Source organism: Megascapheus bottae, unplaced genomic scaffold (assembly GCF_031878675.1).
Source record: "Megascapheus bottae isolate mThoBot1 unplaced genomic scaffold, mThoBot2.hap1 HAP1_SCAFFOLD_249, whole genome shotgun sequence".
Lineage (NCBI taxonomy): Eukaryota > Metazoa > Chordata > Mammalia > Rodentia > Geomyidae > Megascapheus > Megascapheus bottae.
In genome coordinates, this window is record NW_028327856.1 from 101,448 (window position 1) to 113,588 (window position 12,141).

The following is a 12,141-nucleotide window of genomic DNA, read 5'->3' on the forward strand; positions in this document are numbered from 1 at the left end:
AATTAAAAATGAATGCTCAGAAACTGTTCCCAGGCCTTTAGTTCAAACCCATGGCTTGCCCACACCACACACACACGTGCATATACATTCACGCTAGCTAAGAGACAAGATTGTAAATGGCTGTGATGCCAGCACTGAGAAGATCTTGAGTTTGAGGAGAGCCTGTCTCAAAACAAAGCAAAAGAGAGAGGGGGAAGAGAGAGAGAGAAAGAGAGAGAGAGAGAGAGAGAGAGAGAGAGAGAGAGAGAGAGAGAGAGAGAGAGAGAGAGAGAGAGGGAGAGAGAGAGGGGGGGAGAGAGAGAGGTATGACTTGAGATGTGTAAAGGTTATAAGTATCTGCAATTAAATTTCAATGGATAAATGCACAGCACAGAGCCAGGATTCATAACACACCAGGTTCCTCCCATCAGGGTGTATTCTCAGGCAGCTCATCTCGACAGGGGGCAGAATTAAGAGAGATCATCTGTGTGTTCCAGTAACAGGTTTCCAATTGGATCTGCCGCTCCCCAATTTCCATTCCATACCCTCTCCAAGAGAGAAGCTCAGGAAGCAAGAGGTCTCAAGGCCAGCCATCCTGGCTGGGACACACCAAGTCACCGTGCCTGTGTATGCTCCAGGTACTTCAACTTAAGGTTGTACTTAGGATCCCCAGCAAACAGAAGCTGACCTGAACTTTCCATTACAATACATTTGTGAGGACTTCCTTTAGCCCCAGTAGCCCCCAGCCTCCTACTCTGTCTGCTTGGTCCTACCAGTTAGCCAGCAGCAAACCCTAGAAATGTGTATGCAGCAGAAAGTCAGGATGAAATTCATCCACTAAAGCAAAAGTCCCTAATTGTGTCTTTCTGAGAGATGCTGGTGTAAGGAGAGTTTTGGGTAATAAAAAATAACATTTCCTTTAGTGTCTTCATTTGTCTTTGATCTTTGAATTTTCCTACCTTCTCTGTCTCTGTCTCTATCTCTGTCTCTGTCTCTCTGACTCTGTCTCCCTCTCTGTCTCTCTGTCTCTGTCCCTGTCTCTTCTCTCTCTCTCATTCTCTCCCTCCCCCAGGGCTTCAACTCAGGGCCTCATGCTCCTGCAGTTTGCTTGCACAGCTGATACTGTACCATTTGAGCCACATCTCCAGTATGAGCGTTTTGCGGGAGTTTTTTGACATGGGGTCTCATAGACTTCTCTGCACAAGCGAGCTTTGGACTTTAGTCAAAATTCAAACGTCAAATTTAGTCCTCCCAAATATCAGCCTCTTGAATAGCTGGGGATGTAGGCATGAGCCACTATGCTCTCCGTTTTCCCAGTTGTGCTCCACTGTGATTGTGTGAAAGATTTATCCACGTGGTTACAGGGTGTAGAGGGCGTGCACACATTACACAAGCTTCTTACATGGAGGTGATATGTTCCCATAAATCCCATTATAAGTTGAATGTATTATAAGCCAAACACATAATACACTTTACCTTCTGCACATTACCACTAGCCTAGCCTAGCATAAACATGTTCAGAGCACTTATATTAGCCTGAACTTGGGCAAAATAATCTAAAACAATGCCAAGTTTATAATGAAGTTTTGAATATTTTATGCAAATTATTGAGTAGTTATATCCCCCAAATATTGAAAGCATTCAGTGTAAGTTAGTGTCAGGTGTTTCCCTTCACCATCCTTGGCTGGCTGGGATCTATAGCTCAGTAGCTCCATCTAGTGTTCTGAAAGTATCCTAAGGCATGTCCCAGCCCCGGAAAGATTAAAATTCCAAATTCTAAGGTGTATTATTTTAGTACCATCATTAACTGGTAGTTGTAAGTCATTTTGGCATTAATTGGGTATTACCATCTGTAAAACCCTAGAATTGTTAAGGTTTTAATTCATTTAATTTATTACTTGATATTTATTATTTATCACAGCCCAGGGCTATGATCTTCAGGTGCTTCCCACAAACCCTTCCTTAGATGAGATAGCCAGGCTACTAAATGGGGAGGGAGTATGGAATTTTTCTATCCCCACGGGGGTCAGGCTGTGGAAAGACTCATGGTAGTCAGGGTCTGGGAAAAGTGTCTGTCTGATGCAAGCTGCTGTTAAGGAGTTCTGAATGTGTTTCACAGTGGTTACTTCTGCCTTTCCAGTGAAAACATCCAGCACCCAAGAGCCACCAGTGGATTTAGGTGAACTTTTCAGTCTCTAGCCTAGAGCGTGAGGCCCCTGCTGAATTCATGGGCCGCTGAGCTCCAGAGGGTTCTACACATTATCCAGTTACTATGCCTGCCTGAATGAATGGTATGACTCACCCTGGTCTTAGGAGGGCCAGAATAAGATGTTCCAAGCCTCTTTGCCTTGTCATAATCCATTGTGGGGCAAGTTTCTACCAAGAATCTTAAATCTCTGCCCTGGATGAATCACAGGCAGTAAAGCCTCAATGCAAAGTAGAACAACAGGTGCCAGGATCATGATGTGGATGCTCTTACACTGATGTAGGGGTGGCTGGACACCTGTGCATTTCTCCTAAGCACATTGTCCTTCTGTCCTCCAGGGCAAGCTAAGATCTGGAAAACCAGCCACTCAAAGCTTCCTCACTTACTGTGCACATGGCAGTGGGGATTGGATGGCTGATGTTGCCCGTTCACCCAGCACATTAAAGTCCTGAGGAATTCCATCCAGAAATCAGGATGAAGTTTGGCTGCAAACATGATTTGGCTATACACCCACCAGACTTAAAGTTGAAAGTCTGCTTTTCCACATAGCCCTTTCCCGGTGGAAGACATAGCTAGTATTTGTAAAATTCCTTCACAGCCCCTGATCTGTGGAGTCTGCCTCATCTGCAGGTTTGATGTTATTCATATCCTGTCTCATTTGAGCCAGCCAGCATATGGAAGGTTTTTCTGACCCGATATTTATTTGGCTTTTGGCTTTAAAACAATTCTTCATACTACACTTCTTCTTCTTTTTTAATCAGATGTCATCTCATCCAGACTTTTACAAGGAGGGTACAATTACATTTTATAACAATTGGTACAGTATGCAGGGTACTTTTTGGTGTGTGGGTCATGGGGCTTGACCTCTGGGCCTGGGCACTTGCCCTGAGCTCTGCAGCTCAAGCCTATCACCCTCCCCCTTGAGCCACAGCCCCAATTCCCATGTTCTAGTGTTTAAATGGAGATAAGAGTCTCACATTCTTTAGTGCCCAGACTGGCTTTGAGCTGCCATCCTCAGATCTCGGCCTCCTGAATACCTAGGATTACAGGCATGAGCCACCATGGCTGTCTGAGCAGGGTACTTTTGGTGTTAGGCTAGAATAACAAGCCACTAGTCTGTTTTATCTGCTTCCAGCAGGTGGCAGTCAGTCTGGGAAGAAAGCACCCTCTGCTGGTAATCTAGAGCTTCAGTTGCTGTTTGTTCCACTTGTTTGTCACTGTGAATTCCCAACAAACTGTGCAATTCCACAACCCTGTTCCTCCTAGTTCCAGTCTGTGTTATTTGCCTGGATTCCATGATGACTCTCCTGGGGAAGTTCTCTCATGATAGGATAAATTTAGTAAGCTTTTCAGATCCATTGAATGTAAGCAGTATTCATCTAAATTTTAGCTTGACCTGGTAGCACATGCCAGCAACCACAGACCTCCAGAGTCAGAGCAGGGAAGATCAGTAGTTGAAGGTCCCTCTGAAGCCATGTAGTGAGCTTAAGCATGGGCTCCCTAGTGGGATCCTATCTAAAATAACAACAATAATAATGTTAGAGAATGAGTAATATCCAAATACATTGTACCTATGTGTGAAGATGACATAGCAAAACTCACTGGAAGCTGATGAATAATAGAAGGAAGGGGAATGGGATAATAGTCCAGTACAGTCATGTATGAAATACCTTTGAGCAATTAACATACACTTAAAAATGAATGATGGATCCAGGCACCAATGGCTCACACCTGTATTTCTAGCTTCTCAGGAGGCTGAGATATGAGAGTTTCAGTTCAAAGACAACCCAGGCAGGCAAGTTCATGAGACTCTTATCTCCAGCTAACTACCAGAAAACTGGAAGTGGTGCTGTGGCTCAAAGTGATAGAGCCTTGAGCTGAAGAGACAGTGCCCTGGCTCAGAATTCAAGCCCCACAACTGACAAAAAGACAAGTAAAGGATGGAAATGGAAAACAGGTCCTCTCCAAAGTGTGGCTACTAGTGGCGAGCAGGGGAGAAAACAGAGAGGATAAAGGAGAGTGGATATGGTCAGAATACTTCATGTACATGTGTGAAAATGAAATAGAGGGGCAATGAGGGAGGGTGATATAAAGGGGAAGTCTGATGAAGGCACATTGCATACATGAATGTCGGGGGTTTTAGCACTTCTTGCCTCTTGACCCGCAAGAGGTACAAAGAGAACACGCCCCGACTAAGACGAGACCGAGAAAGGCTAATTGATGCTACTTAAAAAACAAATAAGTAAAGCAAACTACATGCCTATTTACAGTAAATGATCCGTGTTGAGAAATTTCCACCATCATCACAATGGGAAATGGCAATCCTTCTTTATAACTACACCGTGTGAGGATCTAAGTACTGATCTGCTACGGCTTAGATATGGAAGATTTGAGGAATCAGTTCCTGAGGAATCAGACTCATCTCTCTGGAGCCTGTGATGGCATGGTTCCTTATGGTGGGAGCTCCTGGGGAAGGAAGCTGTTTATCATATGGTGAACAGGAAGTAAAAGAGAGAGGGGAGAAGGAAGAATGCTCTTATCTCCTTAAAAGCAAATCCTCAATACCTAACTCCCACGAGGCCTACCTCTTGAGGAGTTTACCATCTGCCATGCCTTTCACATACGGGCCACTAAGAGACATTCAATATCCAAACTATAGCAGCAATACTGAAGTTGAGCCCAAATTTATGGGGAAGATACCCAGGAAGGAAAGATGGAAGGAGTCAGGAAGGAGAAAGGTTTCTAATTGTAAAACCTTGGGTCTACTTATTCGTTATTACATGACAAGTAGTATTGTTAAGTATTTTCATATATTAGTTCATTCAGTCCTGTAACAGCCCCAGTGGATACTTAACAGTTGCCCCTTAGTATCTAGGGTTTACTGGTTCCAGGTTTCCTACACACACCCAGTTCCTCAAATGTTCTAGCCCCTTATAGAAAATGGCAAAGTATCTTTGTAGAACCTACACACACCCTCCAGTGTGCTTGAAATTATCTCTAGGAAGAAAAAGAAAAGAATGCATGGAACAGGAACTACAGAAGAAAATCTATTTAGAGAACTGGGGAATGGCACACTCCTGCTCTTCAGTACCTTATACATTTTTAGGTTTTGTCATCAGAAAATACGCAGCATAATGAGCATTTAACACCTAACCTAGATAGTGTATTTTTGCTCAAAAGGCCCAGACTAGCACTTACCAGAAGAATGGTTGTGACATTTCACAGCAGAACACCTCCCCGAGGTGAACTAATGTCCACTTGTAAGGGGACCCTTGTCACCAGCACTCTCCCCTTCGAGGCTCATTCTCTGCTCCTCTTGGCCATAATGAAATAGCAGAAGCTGATAGACAATCAGCTCCAGAATCATTCATCACTGCAATCAGAATCATTCATGCCACTGCAATCAGTGATATCACCTGGAGTAGGGACTTTCTGAAGAGGTTCTAGAAAGCTCCAGCTGATGATGGCAGAGAGCTAAGATGTGGAGTTGGGAGCAGGTGTGCGGAGATGTGGCGGCTAAGCCCTGGAGCTCTGGGAATGGCATGAGTGGACAAGCTGTACAGTGGATTCAGCAGATTGAACAAGAAGAAGGGAAGAGGAGAGAATTTAAAACTTCCATGTCTACCCTCAGAGAAGAGACCAGTCACCCAACTGCCTGCTTGGAGGCCCCGGGAGGTCTGGCTTCCTGAAGCAGGGCGGATGAAGATGTGAGGTAGTGTAAGAGATGATTCACTCCTGATTGGCTTCTCTCTTCTCCTGTGATGCATGCCAGCTGTTACTATGGCAAGTTGGATTCATTGTTTAATAACAGCATTGTCTCGGGCTTATGAAGGCTTGTTTGCTCCATAAATTTAACCTGCTTTCATACACGGCTTCTCATTTCCTACTCCCAAAGCCAGGTCCAGGGTGTCTATAATGACCATTGTTTTCTATACAGAGAGTTAAAAGGTGTAGGCCTCTGTTCCCCTGTACATTGTTAATGATCTTCTTGGAGAATAAGTCAGTTTAGACTTAAACTCATCCTACCCAAGCACTTGAAAGTCCAAGGGCTTTGTCCTTATAGAATGAATGTGGATTCCTTCACTTATCAGCTTTGAGAAAGGTCAAGTCTTTCACCCTTCCTCGTGCCAGTGAAATGGGGGTCATATAAAGCTGAGTCTAGAGAAATGTTTCTCAGTAGATACAATGTGAGCCTTGTCTATATTTTTTTTCATTTTTCTATTTTTTTCTCATTTTATCTCTTTGTCTCTCTGTCTCTGCGCAAGTACTAGGACTTAAACTAAGGGCCTGGGTGGTACCCCTTAGCTTCTGTGTTCAGGGACAGAGTCCTACCACTGGATTCACACTTCTACTTCTGGCTTTTTTGGTGGTGGTGGTGGTTAATTCGAAATCAAATGTTCATGATCTTTTCTATCTGGTCCGGCTTTGAATTATGATCCTCAGATCTCTTCCTTAGTATCTAGGATTACAGGCATGGGCCACTGGCACCTGAACTTTTCTCATTTTTAAGTTAAAATAAAAAGTGAATTCAAAAACACTGTCACACAAAACATCATTTTGATTTGTAGTCAATATAGAAATAAGCAAAGGAATTATTTTAATTTGTCCCAATTTACAAAGCCCATGAAAGCGGGTTGTGCTTCACACAGCTGTTACATTTCAGATCAAACTTCCTACATTTCAGCTGCTCCATGGCCCCACGTGGCTGTATGGCTAAGGTCTGAAATTCAGGGAGGGTAACATGACCTAACACGGTAATGTGCACATCTCTGACCCAACCATTCTGGTGTTAAATCTCTTCTCTTCATGCAGATGTGTGAACATGCACGCACATGCGCACACGCACACACCCCACTGAACAGGCTTTTATTGCAAGGAACCAAAGGCCCAAGCAGACTGTGACAAGTCCAACACCCAGCACTCCTCCAGGCCTCTAGCTTTTCTTGGAGAGGTGCTTAGTCCTTCCTTGTCTTTGAAGACAACCACCCACCCACCCACTGTCTCCCCTAAGCTCCCCTACTCCTCCCCAAGGGGCACCCCACTGGTCCCCTAACAAGCCATGGATTCCCCCAAGGAATGGAAAAAAGGACCCTGCGAGGCCCAGGAGTTCTGGTTCTTGCCCGCGAGAAGGGGGGAGGGGGGAGTAAGGATGGGAAGGGGCTGCAACATGACAGAAGGACCCAGCGAGGGTGTCTTCTGCCAGAGACTGGTGCCTTCCTGGGACCGAGTGGCCCTAGCGAGGCGCCCCAGCGCTACCCCTCCAGCCCCCAAACCTCACACCTGTGGGGCCTCAGTCCCAGCCCCTCCTCCCGAGGCCACGCCCACCACAGCCTCTGAGTGGGCGGGGCCCTGTGGGGGCTTAAATGTGGGAGCCAGGGAGCTGTGGTCAGTCTTTGCTCCTAGGCCATTTCCTGTTCGCTGCTTCGCGTGCCCAGCCTTGACTGACAGCTCTTCCACCTGCTCAGCAGCCCGAACCATGCGGGAGATCGTGCACATCCAGGCGGGCCAGTGTGGCAACCAGATCGGAGCCAAGGTGGGTGGGCCACAGGAGAGGGGTCTGGTGGGTCTCTGTTGGAGCCCAGCGGTCCCCGGGTTATGTGTGGCAGGCGGGAGAGGGTGCAGGGCCTGGACACAGGCAGAGCCTGCTGCAGCCCCTGGATTATCCAGGTGGCATATTCCAAGGGACCAGGTCACTGGGCGGGGTTACCCCAGGATGCCGCTCAACCAGCCAGAGTGCCAGTAGGCTACTTGTGTTGGCCTTTCATCTAGGCAAATTATCTAGAGACAATATCCTTCTGCAGGGGTGACTTGGCATTCCTCTGCTTGTATTAGTACAGCAGGAGGCTCCGGTCATAGGTAGCCTGTAGTCTCACTGGAATGTTCCTCTTGCATTTTTGTCCGGTTTGAATGAAAGAAATGCAGTGTCAGTGGGCTGACAGGTATAGAGGCTTCTCTTTAGGTCCACAGATATGTATCAGTTAGGCAAGAACAGTTCTTCTCAGAGTGAGACTTCATTCCCCACCTCATTTCCATTAAGATGGACTGTTTCCTAGTTCAGCGTTTTTAGTGTTTTAGTGAAAAGCCCTTAGATCCTGTGAGGCCAGATTCTCTTTATGTAATCTAACCAGAACCTGGTGCTGCAATAGATTGAATACAGCTGTGAGAGGCCAAATGTCTTCTATTAAGCCAGATAGGGAAGAGATTAGCAAAATTGTAAAATGCCATCTTTATCATTTTTATTTTAGAAAACAGGCAGCAGTGGGCATGGTGTGTGGGTGTGGGCAGACACCCCTACAAGGATATGGTCTCTTTCCAAGCTGCCATATTCCCCATCTTTAGGTCCTGCCCCCTTTGCTGCTGCTAACTCACAAAGTAGACTGCCTCATGATGGTCAGCTTCCCCCATTGCAGCCCAGGCATTCTCCCAGAATTGAGTCTGCTTTCCTAGTCTACTCCCAGCTAGGAGTCTATGCCCAGAGGCCAATATGCAGAATGGTGGCATAAATCTGGTTTGTTGAAAGCTAGGGGAGAGGGAGAGGAGGAAGGGTTCTATGCCAGATGCCATTGATTGTGGAGGCAATGCTGGATGAGGCCTCTTTCTTACCTGAACCAAATCATCAGCCTACACTTAGCCTGCTTTCAGTTCTTTTAGATAGAGCCCCCTCCCTCCACAGATTTCTATGCCCTCACTCCCAGGCTCCTCCTAGCCTTATGAGAGGCACTGTAGATTTCCAAGCTCCTCTGCAGTAGCAGCTGCAGGAAATGAAGGACAGCAGGTTTCTACATTCCTTTCCACTGCCTGACCAGAATGGCTACCACTCAAGGCCATTCTTGGGGACAGTTGAGATTCCAGATCATGACATGATTCAATTTCATCTCAGTTTTGGGAGGTCATCAGTGATGAGCATGGCATCGACCCCACTGGCAGTTACCATGGTGACAGCGACCTGCAGCTGGACAGGATCAACGTGTACTACAATGAAGCTGTTGGTGAGTATTTGGATGGCAACCTGGCTTTCCATATGTGGCAGAGGAAAGGCCCTGGGAGTATACAAATGACCAGGAAATGCTCTTTGCATAGCGTTTTAAATGCTAACTGCAGAATAAATGGTTTAGTTGCTGAAGATTCCTGCTGGATGAAGCATGCTCAGTATGTCCATTGCTGTTTCCTTCTTTTGTGTCTAGTGCTGGAATTTGCTGCAATGAATTCTGCTGTGAGAGCTCCCTAGGCTTATGAGCTCTGCTCATGATTTGCTTTCCAAGCACAGGTCTAAATCTGCTCTTGTTCCCATAGGTAACAGATATGTCCCTCGGTCTATCCTAGTGGACCTGGAGCCAGGCACCCTGGATTCAGTGAGATCAGGACCATTGGGGCAGATCTTCAGGCCAGACAACTTTGTGTTTGGTATGTTGTCATGGTTCATGGGAAGAGACAAACTGATCCCCTTTTTCCTAAACCCATGTATTCTATCATTTTCTGTTCACTGTCGAGTCTGGATCCATATAGCACTCCCCCCCACCCCAGTCCTTCACTAGCACACCCAGTATGTTGAGGTCGTGCTTCGGGACTTTTGGACAACTCATAGGGCAGTGCTAGCCTGCGAGGTTGGCCAGCCCTCCATGACAGAGCCGCTTCTGAAGGAACAGAGAACAAAGAAATCTTCCACTAGGGCTTCACAAATGCAGTTAATTTCAAAGAACTGTGGACAATGACTAACCATTTGGGGATGTCAAAGTCAAAAGCACAGCTTATGACTATGTTTAGATATGTACTTGAAAAGCATCTTCTTTCACCACACTGTGCTTTCTCCGTCTTGCTTTGTGTCTGAGGGAGAACAGTGCTGGGGTTTGATTTCAGGGACTTGTACTTGCCAGACAAGTGCTCTAATACTCCACTCATACTCTCTGCTATTGTGTGTTTATTTTATTTTTCAGACATGGCATCACTTTTCCCCAACCCCCCCAGGCCCAGACTGGCCTTTGGGCCATGACTCTTCTTTCTCTACTTAGAGAGGAGCTGAAATACAGGGACTCACTACCACAGACAGTTCAATTTCACCTAGCAATACCTAATAATTGCTAGAAGTTTGGCCAAGTGGTAGAGTGCTTGCCTACTATGCACAAAGACCTGACTTTGTTTCTTGATACCACACCCATAGAAAAAAATGGAAGGGGTACTGTGGCTCAGGTGGTAGACTGCTGCTCTTGAGAAAGCTCAAGGACAATGCTCAGGCTTTGAGTTCAAGCCCCAGTACTGGGTAAAAAAAAACAAACCTAATTTAAATGTTCTGTTCATTTTATTTCTTTTTTTCGTTTTTTTTTTATCTGAGATGAGGACTCCAACTTGGTACTTGATGCTTTCACTCATTGGTTAACACTCTACCCACTAAGCCATGTGCCTCTAGCCCCCTGCTCATCCTTCTACAGGCTCTTTGGTTTGGTTAAATGAATTCTTTCTCCACCAGATTTTTTTTACATTTTATCAGGATGCCTAGGACTTTTGAAGATCACTATGAAAGTGAAAGTATTTTCTTCATGTGACAAATGTATTTTCTTCATGTAACAAATGCATGTCTAAGAAAATATCGAAGTTTTCTAGGAAGTCATACTTTATCCACAATTGAAATGATACAAGTCATTATTCCTTGAGTCTTTGTCTGACACTCTTTCCTTCTTGCAGGTCAGAGTGGAGCAGGCAATAACTGGGCCAAGGGCCACTACACAGAGGGAGCTGAGTTGGTGGACTCTGTCATGGATGTGGTGAGGAAGGAGTCAGAAAGTTGTGACTGTCTCCAGGGCTTCCAGCTGACCCACTCCCTGGGAGGTGGCACTGGCTCAGGCATGGGCACGCTGCTCATCAGCAAGATCCGAGAAGAGTACCCAGACCGCATCATGAACACCTTCAGTGTCATGCCCTCGCCCAAGGTGTCTGACATGGTGGTGGAGCCCTACAACGCCATTCTCTCCGTCCACCAGCTCGTGGAGAACACAGATGAGACCTTCTCCCTAGACAACGAAGCCCTGTACGATATCTGTTTCCATACCCTGAAGCTGCCCACCCCCACCTACGGGGACCTCAACCACCTGGTGTCAGTCACCATGAGCGGGGTCACCACCTGCCTGTGCTTCCCGGGCCAGCTCAACGCTGACCTGCGCAAGCTGGCTGTGAACATGGTGCCCTTCCCCCGCCTGCACTTCTTCATGCCAAGCTTTGCCCCCCTGACCAGCCGGGGCAGCCAGCAGTACCAGGCCCTCACGGTGCCCGAGCTCACCCGCCAGATGTTCGACTCCAAGAACATGATGGTGGCCTGTGACCCACGCCACGGCCGCTACTTGACGGCGGCTGCCATCTTGCGGGGCCGCATGTCCATGAGGGAGGTGGACGAGCAGATGCTCCACATGCAGAACAAGAACAGCAGCTACTTCGTGGAGTGGATCCCCAACAACCTGAAGACGGCTGTGTGCAACATCCCCCCTCCTGGCCTCAAGATGTCAGCCACCTTCCTAGGCAACAATACCGCCATCCAGGAGCCGTTCAAGCGCATCTCACAGCAGTTCTCGGCCATGTTCCGGCGCAAGGCGTACCTTCATTGGTACACCGATGAAGGCATGGACGAGATGGAGTTCACTGAGGCCGAGAGCAACTTGAACGACCTGGTGTCCGAGTACCAGCAATGCCAGGATGCCACCGCTGATGAACAGGGGGAATTGGAGGAGGAGGAGGAGGAGGAGGAGGTTGAGGACGAGGCTTAAGAATTTCTGAAATCCATCGTGCAACCTTAGTGAACACTTGTTGTCCTCCAGCATGGTGTTTTATTTGTATACCATGGTGCTCAGTTTTGCCTCTGTCAGAAATTCACTGTTGATGTAATAAGTGGATCTCCTTTAACGATTACAGTATTTTTAACATGTATTTTTCACATATTTATGCTAGTATTTTCACATAAATCTATGCTA

General features: G+C 46.6%; 1 protein-coding gene across 1 annotated transcript; it reads left to right on the forward strand.

Moving 5' to 3' along the window:
• The first annotated feature begins 7,630 nt into the window (after positions 1-7,630).
• Positions 7,631-11,937, forward strand: LOC150039011 (tubulin beta-2A chain-like). Its single transcript, XM_090328076.1, has 4 exons — positions 7,631-7,718; positions 9,066-9,174; positions 9,479-9,589; positions 10,865-11,937. Exons 1-4 carry the CDS (start codon positions 7,662-7,664, stop codon positions 11,935-11,937), a joined length of 1,350 nt encoding a protein of 449 aa, XP_090184202.1. The 5' UTR covers positions 7,631-7,661.
• Positions 11,938-12,141: the final 204 nt, after the last annotated feature.